Source organism: Mobula hypostoma, chromosome 4, assembly GCF_963921235.1.
Source record: "Mobula hypostoma chromosome 4, sMobHyp1.1, whole genome shotgun sequence".
NCBI lineage: Eukaryota > Metazoa > Chordata > Chondrichthyes > Myliobatiformes > Myliobatidae > Mobula > Mobula hypostoma.
The window spans coordinates 36756789-36775267 of record NC_086100.1 but is presented as its reverse complement, the minus strand read 5'-3'; the positions used below and the strand labels follow the sequence as shown (position 1 = coordinate 36775267).

Here is an 18479-nt window from a genome sequence, read left to right as displayed (position 1 = left end):
AAGCCTTGTTGTCATAGAAATGTGTCTGTTGGTAAAAATGGTTTCATTTTTTGGAAGTTGGTTTTGGCAATGGAAATTCTTCTTTTTATTTCTACTTTACTTCTAGCATCTTGTGATATAAAGCTACTGAGGTAATTAAAGCTGATCTTTTGTTCAATCTCTTGGTTACCTATGTACAATTGGTAGTTGGGAGTATTCTGCTGTTTTGATATTACCATACATTTGTTTTTTTAACAGTTGATGGCTAGACCAACATCTGCACTTGTTTGGACTACTTTGTCTAGGAGGATTTGTAAGTCTTCTGCAGCACTTGCTTTTAGGGTGGTATCGTCTGCATATCTTATATTGTTGATGTTAACACCTCCAATTTTTATCCCATCTAGGTCTTCTATTTCTCTGAGAATCATTTCACTATAGATATTAAATAATTCCGGTGAGGCAATGCATCCGTGTCTAACTCCTCTTTGAATTTTAGTCCAACTGCTTATATTATCATCAATTTTTATTGCCACCGTTTGATTCCAAGCAGCTGTTGGTCCCTTTCGTCAATGTTTAGTGAGAATTTGAAATAACTTTTCATGTTGCACTTTGTCGAATGCTTTAGTGAAATCAATAAAACATAAAAAGACATCATTTTGATATTCAATTGCCCTTTCTGAAAGCATTCGTAGTATGAAAATTGCGTTCCTAGTTCCCCTATCCTCAATAAACCCATATTGCAGTTTAGAAGTTTGCTATTAGGGTGGTATCGTCTGCATATCAACTGTTAAAAAAACAAATGTATGGTAATACCAAAACAGCAGAATACTCCCAACTGCCAATTGTACATAGGTACAGTTTAGAAGTTTCTGGTCTTAACTTGTCTTTAATTCGACTCAGAACAATGCTCAACAAAATCTTTATTATGTGACACATAAGACTGATTGTTCTATAATTTTCACAGTCAATAGCTCCAGGAATTTTTGACAGAGTTATAAATACTGATTTCAAGAGATTGTCAGGCAATACACCAGACTCATATATACCATTAAACTGTTCAAAAAGAATATCTATGCCCAGATCTTCTAGGGCTTGTATCATTTCCACTGAAGTTTCACTGAAAGTGGCTTTACTTCCTGAGAAAACTAAAGAAATTTGGCCTGTCCCCTAAAACCCTCACTAATTTTTATAGATGCACCATAGAAAGCATTCTTCTAGGGTGCATCACAACCTGGTATGGAAGTTGTCCTGTCCAAGACCGAAAGAAGCTGCAAAAGATCGTGAACATGGCACAGCACATCACACAAACCAATCTTCCGTCCTTGGACTCACTTTACACCGCACGCTGTTGGAGCAGTGCTGTCAGGATAATCAAGGATACGACCCACCCAGCCAACACACTTTTCGTCCCTCTTCCCTCCAGGAGAAGGCTCAGGAGCTTGAAGACTCGTATGGCCAGATTTGGGGACAGCTTCTTTCCAACTGTGATAAGACTGCTGAACGGATCCTGACCCAGATCTGGGCTGTACCCTCCAAATATCAGGACCTGCCTCTCGGTTTTTTTGCACTACCTTACTTTCCATTTTTCTATTTTCTATTTATGATTTATAATTTAAATTTTTAATATTTACTAATTTTTACTATTTTTAATATTTAATATTTGTAATCCAGGGAGTGGGAAGCGCAGAATCAAATATTGCTGTGATGATTGTACGTTCTAGTACCAATTGTTTGGCGACAATGAAGCATAAAGTACCATGTTTCATGCTTTTCATTGCTTTAGTTATTTCTTCTTTGGTAATAGGTGGGCCAGAATTAGGGTGTTTAATATCTGGGGGTTCCCCTCTATTATCTTCAAAAAGCTGCTCTATATACTGAATCCACCTCTCACATACTTTATCTGGTTCTGTTAGTATGGATCTGTCTGCTGATCTTATGCATCCTGTGGAGGAGGTTTTCTTAATTCCAGTGATTTCCTTAATTTTCTTGTGTATTTCTTTGCTGTTGTTAATATGGCCTTCTACTTCATTGCATTTTTGATTCAGCCATTCTTCCTTTGCAATATTGCACAATTGTCTGGTCTGTCTGTCTGGCTCTCTGTATTCACTTCATTATTCTTCACTAACCTTCTTTGTTCCATCAGATCTAGAATTTCTTGGGTTATCCACCCTTTGTTGGTGTGTTGGATTTCTTGTACTGGGATTTTCTCCTCTGCTGATTGCTGTATAGCATATTTAAATCTATCCCAAATAGATGTTATTACGTTTTCGTTGAGGTGTTCTTCTATAGCTGTCTTAAATTGTTGCTTAAGTATGCTATCTTTTTAAAGTTCTCCCAATATATACTTCTTTCTCTTTTTTCCGTGTTTCAGTTTCTTTAATTTTGTTTTAATGGTAGCTATTACTGGATGGTGATCTGAACCACAGTCTGCTCCTGGGTAGGCTTTAGAATTTGTGATATTATTTCTAAAGCGTTCATTGATGGTAATGAAATCTATTTGATTCCTTGTTCTATCTTCAGGGCTAATCCAAGTACACAATCTACGTGGATGGTTTTTATACCAAGTATTGGTGATCACTTGGTTGTTTCTGACACACCAATCAGTAAACCTTTCTCCATTTTCATTTTTCTCCCCTCATCCAAAAGGTCCTATGATGTTATCAATCCTTTCCTGTCCAACTTTGGAGTTAAAATCTCCCAAGACTAGTTTTATATCCTGAGATTTACATTACTCATAAACACTGTCGAGATCTTCATAAAACTTGTTGATATCTTCTTCATCCGCATCATTTGTTGGCGCATAGGCTTGGATTATGCTTATGTTAAAAGGGTTACCCCTTAATTTAACTAAAAGCAGCCAGTTGGATATCACCCAATATCCCTAAGACATTTTGATACTTGTTTAAAATAATTCCAACTCCATACACATACTGTTGATCTCCAGAATACGTTATCAGAGAACTATTCTTAGTGAATTTGTCACTGTCGGTCCATCTAATTTCTGACAGGCCTAAGACATCAACTTCCAACCTTTTTATTTCATTTAACGTGTCGTCCAACTTTCCTTTCTGGTAAAGTGTACGGATGCTCCATGTTGCTACCCTTAGCCTTTCCCTATTGCTTACAGTCTCTGGATGACGGTCTGGTGTCACCTGCAGCACCTGACTACCCCTACCGGGCAAGGTGTTGTTCTGTTGATTAGAATCAACCCCATTCACGCTGTTGCCTGGTTTCCTTCTTTTGTTTCTTTCCATGATTGATTAGGCAGAAATTTCAACAGTGGTTTGCCATTGCCTTCTGTTGCTGCAGTGCTCATCTAACTAGAGCATTTGACCTCTACTGGTGTTCCCAGTTGGGAATCATACACTAGACATTGCCCAATCTTTGCTGTTGTTGTACAAAGACAATCCTCCACCAAAGCCTGGAATCCATCTCCCTGCTGCTGGAGACTCCAGTGATTTTAGGTGACACCACCACCATTGGTCTGGTTATTTTTCTGGTGCCAAACACTTGCCATATGTTTTATGTTTAATAATTGTAAAAAAAAATTGACTAATTTGTAGAAATTTGTTTTCATTTTGACACTAAAGCGTCTTTTTCTGTTGATCAGTGTCAAAAAGCCAAGTTAAATCCACTGTGATTCAGTGTTGTAAAACAATAAAATATGAAGTCTTCCAAGGCTGTGAGTACTTTTTATAGGCATGGCACATAGGTATCTTTTGCCAGGCTGTTCATGATTCTAACAAACAGCTCACACAGGGCAGTGAATTAGTTAACAAATTCTGCTTTAATCTATGCATAGGTGTAAATATATAAATTGCTGCTAATAGTAAACACCATTGCTAATAGTAAACATCCAATTCCAATCATTTTTCTTTCTAAGAAGATATAGATCAAATCTAATCAAACATTTCTCAAAGAATCACACTTTCCTCCTTGGAATGAACCATAAGATATAGGAATAGAATTATGCTATTTGGCCCATTGAGTCTGCTCCGCCATTTCATCATAGCTGATCCGTTTTGTTCTGAGCCCCAACCTCCTGCCTTCTCCTTGTAACACATCATGCCCTGACTAATGACAAATCTATCAACCTATGCTGTAAGTATACCCAGTGACATGGCCTCAGCAGACACCTGTGGCAATAAATTCCACAGGTTCGCTACTCTCTGGCTAAAGGAATTTCTCATCTCTGTTCTAAATGGGTATCCTTCCCTTCTGAGGCTGTACCCTCTGGTCCCGGATACACCCACCATAGGAAACATCCTCTCCACATTCACACTATTGAGGCCTTTCAACATTTGATGGGTTTCAATGAGATCCCAGCCAATCTTCAATGAGCTTTTCCTAAGTGAAAATTAAAACTCAAAAATTGAGAAGGCCAAAATGCTCTTTACTTTTTAAACTGTTTGCAGTAGTTTGCATTGTACATAAAGTACTAAGATTTTCCAATCTCTTGTGCATTGGGTGTTTTAAGACTTTTTTTAAAATGGGCTCTTTCAGGTTCTTGTTTTGTGGCTGCCTGTAAGGAGAATGATCTCAAAGTTGTATAGTTTATACATACTTTGATAATAAATGTCCTTTAAACTTTATTCTTTCTTATTTTTCTGATCAAATTGGGCAACTATACAAAATTTGCCTCATTTTTGCTCGCACTTAATGTGACTTGATTTCTCTGTAGTCTTTTTGCAGCTTTGTAAACTTGAAATAATAGTCATTGATTTGTGATTTGAAAAGTTGAGGCCAAGCATAGCAGTTTCTATTTCCTACCAGTTTCCTCTATTAACCTAGCCTACTTATTCAACCATACATATATTACACCTGTCTTCTAAACATTAATTTTTTTGGTAAGGAACTTCGTCAAGATTCCAGGAATGAAGAAATAAAAATTGATCTTGTGCAGCATCTTGAATAATTCTCTTCACATTACTGCAAATTTGTTTTAACTAGTATAGTGGAAATTATTCACTGTATTATATGATCCTAATTTCTTAATAGCCTGACAGAACAACTACTATTAGGGTGCCATAAATCACTCCAGTTTGTCTTTTCTCCACTTTTTTTTATTTTGTAGTTCTATCCAAACTAACATGTGCACCTAAATATATCTAACATCCTTTGTTACATAAATATGTTAGTTGTAATTTGCAATAAATGAGGTGTATTGTACCATGCCAGACTAAAGTAGTGAAATTCTACTTCACTTTGCTGTCTACCTCACTCTGCACTAAAGCTGAAATCAAATCTTCATTTCTAACTATAATAATAGTTCATCTACTTTGCTGTAAATACTTCATAATTAATTGAGATAAGTTCATTCTGAAGGAAAAATAGACAAATAAATGTATACTATATCCATATACAATCTTTATTTATCACAAAAGCCTCATAAACCTATAATGTATGTTATACATATGTACAAAGGTGACAGTTACAACTAAAGTGGAGTTGACAAAACATGCCTTTTTACATAACAGTTATCTATACAATATATTTAGAGCCAAGGCCACCAAGTTTTTAGTAGGTCTACTCTGGGACATAATTGAACAATACACATCAAGTCTCTGTGGATGTAGGAACACAAACGACAGCTCTAGCTGCTCTCAGCAGACAAAATGTCACATTTAAAAGAGAATATGAACATAAAACACCCAAATTTGTGTACAAATAATCATAACTGAGCAGCTACAGAAGTATTTACAACAATCTACAAATGAAAAGCAAAAACTCTTCCATGTATGTTCATCACAAACATTTAGGTACTGGTTCCTACTAGTTGGGATGTACAGTTAACTTCTTTGGAAATTATTCATTCCTATATTTGTCAGTTTCAGTCAATTTCAAAATGGTCCAGCAAAAACATGTCTACATTACTTGATACATCTCAGTTTACTCCTGGCATAAAAGTGGTTCCAACCTGATTCATAGGTCAGTGACTTAACATTATATCCCTGCTGAATACAAGTGAATTAGATATTCCATTATTTCCAGTAAGTGCCACAAAAAGATCGAAATGTAGAAAAATTGCATCCTATAAAATACAGTACTGAATTAGATTTAAAACATTCTAATATTTGCCAATACACAGAAAAAGCACAAGAAGATATTCAAACGTTTCAAGAATTTTTATGATTGCCTGTTGTAAAGATGAGCAACAAGGTACAGTAAATTTACTTAGAAACAAGGTTATAGTTAAGTCTATTAAGAATCCTATATGATTCATTTAATGATAGTGCAGTATTGAGAACAAACTAAATCAACTTAATCTGCAATGCAGTATTATGCAGTCAGGTATAGTCATACCTTTATTTTCATATTATTACTAATCATTTGAAATGTTCATAATCTCCATTATGTGAATGCCTTTTAAACATGTTGATGCTCCAAACAAAAACAGAATGACAAATAGACAAGATCAGAAAGAGCATATATACTGGAAATTGGAATTGAAAATGCTGATGCTGGAAATGTTCAGCAGGTCTGGTAACAGTTTTGGAGAGAAGCAGTGAACTTTTCAAGTCAATGAACTGCGCTGATGAAATACTCTGCAGTCAAACACACTATGTTAGGTTATGATCCGAGCCAATATGCAGTCTCAAACTTGTTTGATGAATACGCTTTTGTACAATGATCTTCTGAAAATTCTAGTTAGTACAAAAGAGTTTTAGTCATCACTGCACATAAATGGGAAAACGTTTTAAAAAAAAAGATGCCCCTTAAATCAGTACTATTGCGCTTCTTACAAGCCAAGTTAACTCAAGGAATGAGAAATTGAATCTCAGGGAAGTATATGGTGACATATATATGTACTCTGATAATAAATTTACTGTGAACTTTGAAAATAGAAAAACACTATTGAATTGTTGAAACTCCCAATTAGAAATCAAAGTACATGATTGATTTATTTAGGTTGCTTAGGTTTGTGTGCTTTTACTGGTCAGAAGCACATTACTGACAGCAATTATAGTTTTGTTGCAGCAGCGTCGCTTTCCAACAGCACAATGCTGCCGATTATTTTTAAATGTGCAAAATATTGTTTCCTTATCAAAATTAACCCTCACTCACTGCACCCAGCCTTATCTGCACTACCTCCTTTTCCCAATCCCAGTGTCTCAAATTTATTCAAATCAAATGATTCCTATCTAAAATTATCCCATGATGGGCAATGATCAAAAATTAATGTTATAATACATTTTCACCCCAGATGTTTTTTTACTTATCCCTCTTATTCTCTATCAAATTTTAAAAGTAAGTGAAAATGAGTCAGTTCTTAAATATATTATTTCTGTTTTGTTATCAGACACACAAAGGGCTATTGCCCCAAAACAATACTATTCAAATATTTCAAAATTATATGAATAAGAATTATATGTACTTTTCGGTCCAGCAAGTCTGCAGAGGCAAAAAGTATGGCTGACAAATATTACGTCATGTGAAATGGATTTGTTGCGCTGAATTCACTTCATAGCTAATGTGATCAATGTTAATCTGCACCTCAACTGTTTCCAATTTAGGCCAAGTACTTTTCAGAGAGCCAATGGGTTTTACTAAGTCAATCAGACACCAGTTAGCAAATTTGAAATAATGACAATGAAAAAGACAGTACAAAGAGATTAGCTTTGGTAATAAAATCATATTGTATAGCTTAAAATCAAAACATAATTTAAAGCAAATCTGTACTTGAACAGAGTGTGAACTGTTTAATATTAAAAACAAGAAGACATGAAATGTGGTTGTTTGTGAAAAGGGAAGTGCAGGCAAAACTCCATCTGTTTAGGTCATAAATGATTAAAAAAAAGAACTCCCTTAAGAACAGCCCCAAGTTTAAATGGCATAAAACATTTTGAAAATGTATTATTAGCCACTTTGGTACAGATAACAAAAAGTTAGTGTGAGCACTTACTGTTTGAGGATGAAATATAGGATATCTCGCTCATAGTGAGAGTTTGAAAATTTTATGTTTACTATTACTGCAAGGGTGAATTTAACGTTTAAGATTAGACCATCAGAAGTAGCAGTTACAACTTACTTCACACAGAGCCTTTCAAGTCAAAACCACTGTTTATCAGTCTTTGTGTGTAGTTTTAAAAAATTAATTCTATTGTATTTCTTAGTTCTACTGTGAATGCCTGCAAGAAAATGAATCTCAGGGTAGTATATGGTAACATATATGTACCTTGATAATAAATTTACTTTGAACTTAGTACTTTAAAATGATGGATAAGTACTCACATAAATGTACAAGAGTGTAGTGAAGGTACTAAAGGTCATGCAGAAAGACTACACTACAGATTTCCTCCTGATGTCATGAAGCTCACTGAAGTTCATGCCACTTCATGATAAAGTGCATTTCACTACATTACTTAAATACAGCTGAGCAACCAGACATTATTTAGTGGTTGTTTTGCCATAAATATAAATGTATACTCTAGGAACAAAATCTAATGATAAAAATTAATTATAAAAGCTCTATTAAACTATTTAGATTAGAATAGAATAAATGTACTTGAAGGCAATAGAAAGTAATATTAATATTAGAATAATTTATTATTCTAATATGTCTTGTATAATCATCTCCAACTATGCCTCAAAATATATAACAAGGACTAAAACCCTGTAACCAAACCAGAAATTATTCATACTGTACTGATCCACTTGAGTACAGTCAGTGCATAGTTTCTAGAAATGGATTTCTAAAATCACCATGAAACATTCTCTAATAAGAATTTTTACAATTTTTAATGGGGTTCAGCTACCGGTGAAATATACCATTCCTATAAAAAATACTGAGTGGACATTTATGTACTTCTGTATTTCCTTAGAATTTCTTACCAGACAGAGATAACTAAGTAAAAATATTTTATTACCTTGTGAAGATCTGCTGCTACTGTGAATGTCTTACTCCTAATTAGAACTTGGAATCAAATTAAAACTGGTGTGGATGTTTACTGTGAATTTCTTATTCTAATATGTCTCGGATCATCCTGACTGTTCCTATCAAATTCCATCCAACTGGCCACCACACAAACAAGAAATCCAATGTGTTGCCTGGCCACTCATGAGGCAAGTTGAGGGGAAATCTATTTCTTATTTTAGTTCCTCAATCTGTTGTTAAGACTATTCTGCAATATCTCAATGGTTTGAGTGCTACTATGAAAACCACTTGGCTCATAGTATTCAAGCCAAAAAACAAATGGAGTGCTGCCTTTTCATAAAAGTAACAGAATGCAAAGATCAAAAAAGTTATGTTTAACAAATGGCTTCTAGTGCCAACAAGGCAGAAAATGATCGTGCAGATTCCAAAAAAACAGAATGTGATAAATATGATCACCATGCAGACCGAAGTGGAATACTTTCTATAATGCTGCAAAATATTTCTTGGGTGTGACGCCCATCACTTGTAGTCGCTAGACAGTTGATTAATGGTGCTGCTTAGTAGGAGCGAGCTCAAGCAGGGTTTCTATAGTCACTGCTACCTGTGCCAGTCCTTTCTCTTCTAGAATGTGAAGGGGCAGGCACAACCGATCCTAAACAAAATCAAAAACAAGAGAAAGGGAGGGGAAAAACAAAATTAACAAATGATATATTTGTGAAAAATAACAAAAATTGGAAGACCTGAAAAATGAAATAACATCAAATTAATTTGCACACAAATGAATACTGGAAAAAGACAAGTAGTAATGAAGTGGGAAGATGGTGTGGTTACACTTGCTAAAACCTACTTCAATCAATAGCTACTACTTTCAAAACTCATGTACTGACTCTATGAAAGATAATGGAAGTTAATGCAAAAAATAAATATACTCTACTTAAAGCTGAATGAATTTTGACGTTAAGTACTGTTTACATGCTGTCTTTGTATGCATAAAGACAAAAGGTTTTAAAAGGTATTACATTAGGTTAGTTTATTATTGGTAGACCTTTCATCCTATACATGCATGGTTAAAAATGCATTAGTGATCTACATATCCAATTCCTATTTAACATAATGAGAAGCAACAAATAAATTTCCTTGTTGAATTTCAGCTATAATGTAAAGTTAATTTCAGTTATAATGTTACCTGGGTTTTCTGCAAGGGAACACACATTAAAGAATTTTACATATAATGGTACAGACCCAAACTTTCAAGGTTGTCCACTGAAAAATACTGCAAAGTTATTATTCATCACCCATCAGAAAAAAAAACAACGTAGTTTTCTAATACCAAAAGTAAGCCAGGTTTCAAACGAATTTGGAAATAATGTCATAAAAATCAATTATTTTCAAAATAAACTACTCAGTGAGAAATAAGTAATTTGAATCTATAACTTCCTCTTCAAACGTGAATAATTCTTAAAATTTATTGATAATCTTTTCCTGTGAAATTGGAACTTTATATGAATTGGAAAATTCTTTGAATGCAAATATTATTGGGTACAGAAATTACAAATATAGTATTCTTTCATCAGGTGTTGTTTCTGTTAATTAAAAAGTTAATATTTTTGGTGTTTAGATTCTTACTTACATAAAATCAATAGCAGCTCTCACTGGTTCTGACCTTGTAAGCGTTGACTGAACTACTGAATACTTTGGACTTCTATTTCAACAATCACAAGTCAACTCTCAAACTAAAGAGACATTATTTACATCTTCCAGCATCAAGGAAGTTCAAATATTTTTAACATCTTGAGAAAATTTATATTTTTATTACAGAATATTATGTGCTGTATCTTCAAAACACCTTTCAAAACATCTTGCTTTAATTAATGAAAAATAATGTTTACCTGTTAACACTAATTTTACAAAAATCCATCACTGATTGAGTCATAAAATACATTCCTGTGCTCTGCAGAATATATAAGTCTAGGCTTACACATTTGAAGTGAATCAAGTTGATCAATCAAGAACCAGTAGAGCTGTTAAAATTTGTCTTTAATACTGGGGTATTGAAAAAATAAATAAGCCCACTATTCCCCACTTCTGACTTCTATCCTGCTGGAAAGAGGTATATACATACAGTGCTGAAAAGTTAAATGTTTACACTGATTGGTTATGTTTGAGCATCCCATTCAGCAATCACTTTACAGAAGCACATGGCAAAAATAAGAGGTGGATTCTTATCATGGACTCATTCCCCAGCATGAGCTATAGTAAGGGCAAAGAAGCTAAAAGTTAAGATTCAGAGAAGAGCACTTACTCCTTAAAATGGCTTGTATCCCCTTTGGCAATTGTAAATTTAGGTCTCAGAGTTGAGCAGAATTGTAAACAAATCACAATTGTTACATTTCTATGCACTCTCCTGTGAATATGTTGCACTGATTTCATCTTTGGTACAATGCAAGACGTGATTAATATGGGAAAAATGAAAACGGATTGAATCAGGTCTTGTATAACTAATTCTGACTACAACAAAATAATTTTCAGTGATCTAATTACAGATAGTAATGACTACTAACTCATTAAATGTCAACCACTCTGAAAAGAGGATGAAAAAACTTGCAAATTGTGTAATATTAACTGTTGTCCAGGAAAACAGGCATAAATATTACCTGGAAGATTGTTATGCTATCTGTTCGTAAAGTATTTGTTTTTGCTGATCAAGGATTCAATAATATTTTATTTATAAACTGAGCATGACAAGGTGTTATTTAAAAAGTCTTTATAAAACATAAAATATCTTTTGATGTTTCATGATGAAAGGCAAAAGAAGATAGTTCAAATTTTCATCAGTCCTTTTTTTCTTTGATGTTAGTGTCTTAATCAAAAACATCAAAAATGTCAAATATAAATTAAACTATCAATGATGTATTTGGCTAGATAAGATTTCTGTACTTGAGAAAAGCAAGTTCTCAAGTTACAACATGCAAATATTTAAGTACTGTAGAAAGATTTTTTCTGTACCTAGGTGAGCCAATCTTTACTCCATTAATTTTGGTTACATTCTTTGTTGCATAATGTTATGTTGAATTTTATTTATTTCCAGAGACCAGGCAGAAATTGCTCTGAAACAGTCTGCATTTCCTGAACAATTTTTAAAACGTGGTAGACGTTCAACTGTGGAGTCAGGACCAAGGTGATTTACACTTGATACATTAAAAGTTCTACATAATTTTTCTGAAAGCATTATTTCCCCCCCCAAAAAATTCAGATTATTACTACTGAACCTATTCTTGCTATGGCTTTGAACAGTTGCGCTTTAATACACCCTGTAATAGTAATATTGAAGGCAGAGAAACAATAGCCATGTGGCTAACAAACATCTAAAGGCCTATGTGTACAGATTCACAGTAAATGAAGATAATCAATAGTCTGCAACCTCAACTGTTACACAAGCCACTCAACCACATATAAAAGTCAGGATTATCAACTTAATGCAAATATAATCCAAATGGATCACAGTTTGATAGAATAAATAAAGAAGCTGTTTTGAAGACAGAGTATCTGGTAATCCAAAGGCAGCATTAAAAGGGAGCAAAATATCTTAACTAATGTTGATTGTAACTACTTGATCTATTTTCCAATGAAGTCCTGCCCTTAGAACGAGCCCCAAAAGTATGTAAACAAGTCTTGTTATTTTGGAAATATTTTAATCTGATTATCAAGATAATCATAAATAGTCATGACAATTATTTAAGTTTTTTTGGAGTGTGTATGCATGCATGGATATTTCATCCAAAGAGTGGCCTGAGAAGACCGAATGGTTAAAAGAAAATAGAACTTGGCTTAAAACCCATTAAATGCAAAATGAATTGAAGGCACTATGAATGGTTTCTTCTCCAAACTATAGAAATCTAATCATTGATCTCTATTAAAAACCTTGAAGTACTAGAAAACATTTTCTATGGAACTTTATTCAATCAAAACCAGTAGTGCAGTTCAGTTACAGACTCCCTCTCTCTCATCCTTCCCCTTGCACATACCTTCTCTTCTAATTAGAATACAGTGACCCAATGGTACAGAGCAAAAAGCAGAAGCATAACATTGACGTAAAAGAGAGCAAAGCCTGCAAGCTGGCCACCAGAGAGAGGGGCAAGAACAGGACTGGTTATGCTTGCTCCCAAAGTCAGTAGCATGTCAACCGTCTTTTGAGTGCTGAGGAGGTTGGCTTGGAGCACATCAGATGAAGAGCAAAGGACATCCTTCCAATGTTTCAGTGAGTGAGGAGAGAAATGACAAAGAAAAATTAGTTGAGAAAATCAGCATGCAACATTTAATTAGATTTTTACTTTTGCCTCAGTTTAGAGCCATGCATAATAAACGAGTCTACAATTAACTTCAATGTGCCAGCAACTCATTTAAATGTTGAACTCATTTCTAACATTTATTTAACTAGCAGCTATTACCTTTATATATTCCCTTTTCATTTCCTAAGATTCATGGATTTGTCTGCAAATCTATTAGAACAAATATTTTCATTTGATGGAACTTCTGTTTACAAGGACTGTATTGTCGTAGAAGTTGGAGCAACAGCTTATTGCTGCTTACTTTAACTATATTCTTGTAACAAAATTTAAATTTCAATGGTAGGCTAAGCTGACTACATCTGTAGTTGTTTCAGTTGGAACTGCTGGAACACTTTCAGTTGTCAGGCGAGGTTGCACTGTACCATGTTATTGCCAGATTGGAGCTGGAATCTTTATCTCTGATTTCAGTTCATGTAAAAATAGATATTGCAAGATGTAACATAAGAATTCCTCTGTGGAAGGTATTGTTTGGATAATAGAGGCACAAAGGAAGAATTTCATTAGGCAATAAATGTAATAACGTTGGTTTTGTTGTTCCCATATGCTTATGAAACTCAGGAGCTATTTATCTTTGGAAAGAGCATGTTATTTAGAATATTTTCATTTTTTTGATGTATGTTATATGTTTTAATAAGTAGAAGTTATAGCAGTTAAATACCTTTACACATAATAGCTTAGATAGAATTTCATTAGATTTTCACACATAAGCAAAATGAGAAGAAACAAGAGTAATATTATGTTGATTCCAAGGGTAGCATTCTGAGGAGGAATGAGTTGGGCATTAAATAGTAATGACTACAAAGAATAGGTGCAAGCTATCAAAGAAGTTCTTAAACACATCCTGAAAGCAGACCTGGCATGTGCAAAAAAAGGAGGGGAAATGGTATTTTTCTGTTATATCCTCCAAGTTTAAAAACAAAAACATTCACTGATTTCCTACCTCTTGTTTTCAAAATTATAAGTATTTTAATTTACAACCATATTACTTTCATTGTAACTGTTTACTTTTCAATCATACGCAATAAGAAATCAGAGAACAATTGTTTTAAAGACTCGACTGAAAACTTAGAAACATCATATTTCAAATGCAGTTAGTTGTATTGATGCTAAGATTGTCAGGTCTCTTGTAATTCTGATCTTTTATTGTTAAACCTAATGTAGGAATATAATTTCAATTAGATAAACACAAATTTAACAAAAACATAAAAATGGGATGTATCAATGAAGCACAAGAATTTAATCTGAAAGGATAATACCTGCACCTTGTGAATATCCTGGATGCAGCCAACAATGTTTTTGATTACAATAAATTTTAAAATGCTTTTAAATTACTTTAATTATGATTCACACAAGGATATTATACAGTTCATTGCATTCGCCATTGAGAATTGCAAATACACAATTGTTAATGATCTGTCACAGCACTGCTCACAATAATCCATAGTAGTTTTTGTTTTCTTCTAGTTAGTTTATGATCAATAAATGGTACATTAAAAATTTACAAATTTGTGGATAAAATACCTTGTGGAATTAATAGTGACATCATTGGTAGTACATGCTATACAAAGAAAATATGACTTTTAGAAATCTATTGTAATTGTTTTTGTCTGACCTGTTGTATTCTCTTTTAGTTGAAGATGCACCAAGAAACCTCTCATTTGAAAGAAAGGAATGTTCAATATTATGCCCAAAACAGCGCCAAATAGATGGTAGAATGTAGAAACATTATTCTTGTCTACAGTCAAAGTATGTTAAGTTAAAACCTGTCAAAATAGTTTCCCTCCAGCTCATGCAGGTATAAATCCAGCTAAGAGATTCAAGTCATCCAAAAAAAATTAAATCGTATACCCATATATCCAGGAGGTAAAATTTATACATGCAGGAGGCTGGAGATACTGAAAACACATTACCATTGTACTGACAGAAGTCCACATACTTTGAAGTCTCACATCTTTGAAATTTATTTTAATTTAAAAAATAATATTTTAATTGTGACATGAAGACAATATTACAGTTTTCAGTAAATTTGTACCTTTAAATCTAGAATAACATCATCAGTTCTGGAATTCAGTTTTGCAATTTCTTATAGTTAAATATGTATTTTATAAAAATCACATGCTGTTAAAAATGTTCCTGAGTTAATGCCAAGGTTATATTTTTAATGAACATGCAAAATTCTGATAAAACTAAGTAAAGAAAAAAGTTCAAGTTTGCTTCTCTAAATGAATGGGGGGGCAGGGAATTAGCAGTGAAAGTAGAGAATGCTGGAAACACTCATCATTTGATGGAGAGTAATGATGAAGTGTTGTCTTTGTCGGCCTGCTAAGATTTTCCAGCATTTTCTATTTTCTATTGCTTTAAATCAAATCCCTCTCTGTAAAAAGATTCAAAAGAGATCCCAACATTAAAAGGCCAAGAATATTGTATCATCAAACCAGATTTGGTTAATTAACTCTCCTGAGCATGTCCACACTCTGGTAATTTAAAATTCAATGTGAACTTTAAAACAAAGAAGAAATGACAATAGCTCTGAAAGCTCATGCAGTGTAACTGTCAGAGTGTGAAAAAAGAACTACAGAATGCACAACAGGAAGTTGGCTGTAGTGGGGAGAAAAACTTTTCAGGTCAGTGGGTCACTTGCTCGACAGAGAAGAGACACTGGAAATGAACAGGTTTCAGTCGAGATCTCCATTAAGAGAGAGAATAGGAACTTGGGAATGACTGATAAAATAAGAAAGAGGGAAAACTGAAAGAGAAATAAGGAACAATCACAACAATGGCATTTGTTTCAGATCTTTTTCTCTAAAAATATGACTGGTCATTGATGACTGATTTGGCAAGTATTAATCAATAATGTTAGATGTCAATAAAAAAAGCAGAATCAAGCATGTAGCAGCATAGAATCTAGGTTTGACATAGACATAAAATAACCTCAAAACAAGTGCACATACCTGTGGTACACCAATTTTCTTACATGCCTCTAAGAAGTTCTCCACATTTCGTCTGCATTTTGCCATTGTAAGTTTGGGCTGTAACCAAAAGTTGAACAAGCTAGTAAACTGAAGTCAAAGTTCAGTCTACGGGAGATATTATAGGAAAATGCTGTTTAAAACAACAGGAGGTGATGGATTGAGAAAAGAGGCAGAAAGGATATTTATAGAACTTATATTTATATTTAATTACCCCATGCAGTTATACATAAAGAGAAAGTTTAGTTTGAACTGAAACTACTAATGCTTTCAATGCTGCCTCAGCACTTCAATACTTCTGACATGCCAGTCCATGGCCTTCTCTTTTGCCACAATGAGGCCATTCTCAGGGTGGAGGTGCAAAGCCTACCAGCTAGATAGCCTCCAGCCTGATGTCACAAACATCAATTCCTTCTTCCAGTAACTTTTTCCCTTCCCCTTTCTTCTATTCTCCACTCTGGCCTTTTACCACCTTCCCACCTGCCTGTCACCTCTACTGCTGCACTTCCCTTTTCCCCTTTCTCCCACGATCCACTCTTCTCTCCTATCAGATTCCTTCTTCTGCAGCCCTTTACCTTTCCCATCCACCTGACTTCACCTATCACCTTCCAGCTAGTCCTCCTTCCCCTCCCCCAACTTTTTTATTCTGCCAGCATCCCCTTCCTTTCCAGTCTTGAAGAAGTGTCTTGGCCTGAAACATTGACTGTTAATTTCCATGGATGCTGCCTGACCTACTGAGTTTTGTGTGTGTTACTTCAGTCCATTTTTACGAAATCTCTATACTTTAGCAGTTATAAAAAGGTTAGATTTAAGTTTACACTGGAGATGACCTAAAATGCAAATTGTTAAACAATGACAGGACATCAAATGAACATTTAAGGATGCAGTGAGCAAGTACAATGCCACCACAATTTTCTCCTGAGATCTCCAGAATCACAGAAATCAGTCAATTTGATGTACTCCATGTAATATCAAAAGTGGCTTTGTACAGCAAAGGCCACTGGAGCAGACCACATGCCAGCTACACTCCAAATCTGGTGATGCCTCTAGCCAAGCTGTTCTAGTACATTTGTAATACTGGCATCTACCCGTTTCCAAAAAGCAGTTATAAGTCTAACCTGGCTAACTACTACATTATTAGTCTACTCTCATTCTCCAGCAAAGTGTTAAAGGCGTCATCGACAGGGCTATTAGATAATACTTACTCACCAATAACCTGTTCACTCTTGCTCAAGTTGGGTTTTGCCAGAACTATTGGCTCCAGACCTCATCACAGACTTGATCGCAACATAAGACCATAAGACATAGGAGCAGAATTAAGCCATTCGGCCCATCGAGTCTGCTCCGCCATTCAATCATGGCTGATCCTTTTTTTCTCCTCCTCAACCCCATTTCCTGGCCTTCTCCCCGTAACCTTTGATGCCGTGTCTAATCAAGAATCTATCAATCTCTGCCTCAAATACATCCAATGACCTGGCCTCCACAGGTGCATGTGGCAACACCAAACAGATGAATTCTACAGGTGACAGTGACTGCCTTTGACATCAAGGCAACATTTTACCATGATAAAATTGGAGTCATAGGGCAAGAAAAAGAAATACACTCTATTGGATGGATTCACACCTCACACAAAGTAAAGTGACTGTAGTTAGTGGAGATCCATTGATCCAGCACCAGGGCTTCAACACAGGGGTTCCTCATGTTAGTGTCATTGGCCCAACCATCTTTAGCTATATCATCAATGACTTTACTCCATCAGAAGGTTCAAAGTAAGAACTTCTACTGATGATCACACAAACAGCTCCTCAATAAATGAAGCAGTTCATGCCAGCACACAGTAAGATCTAAATAACATTCAAGAATGGGCTGATAAGCGGCAAACAATATTTGCACCATAGAGATACACTAAACAAGAGAGATAAAAGTCCTGACGAAGGGTCTCGGCCTGAAACATCGACTGTACCTCTTCCTAGAGATGCTGCCTGGCCTGCTGCGTTCACCAGCAACTTTGATGTGTGTTGCTTGAATTTCCAGCATCTGTAGAATTCCTCGTGTTTACGAGATTAAAGATTAGCTTTATTTATCACATGTACCTCGAAGCATCAAAACCAATAGTGAACTGCGTTGTTTGAGGATGTGTTGGAGGTAGCCCGCAAATATTGCCATGCTTCTGGAAAATGTACAAACTCTTTACAGACAGTGGTGAATACTGAACCCCGACTGTGGGTGCTGCAAAGTTATGCTAACATGCTGCTACTCCCCCACCGTCCCCCGTACCATACTGTCCCGAATTAGTCAGCCACAGTG

General features: G+C 34.9%; 1 protein-coding gene across 6 annotated transcripts in view; it reads right to left on the bottom strand.

The window, feature by feature from the left end:
• Window positions 1-5337: 5337 nt before the first annotated feature.
• The window catches only part of LOC134345247 (DISP complex protein LRCH3-like), a 139825-nt gene continuing 126683 nt past the window's right edge, over window positions 5338-18479 (bottom strand). For 5 of the 6 annotated variants that reach the window (XM_063045614.1, XM_063045615.1, XM_063045617.1 and 2 more), the window contains 2 exons: window positions 16155-16232; window positions 5338-13098 (listed from right to left, as the gene is read on the bottom strand). In XM_063045614.1, coding sequence (XP_062901684.1) covers window positions 12892-13098; window positions 16155-16232 — 285 coding nt within the window. In that variant the 3' untranslated portion in view covers window positions 5338-12891. The remainder of the gene's footprint in view (window positions 13099-16154; window positions 16233-18479) is intronic. The other variant, XM_063045616.1, reaches the window with a different exon arrangement.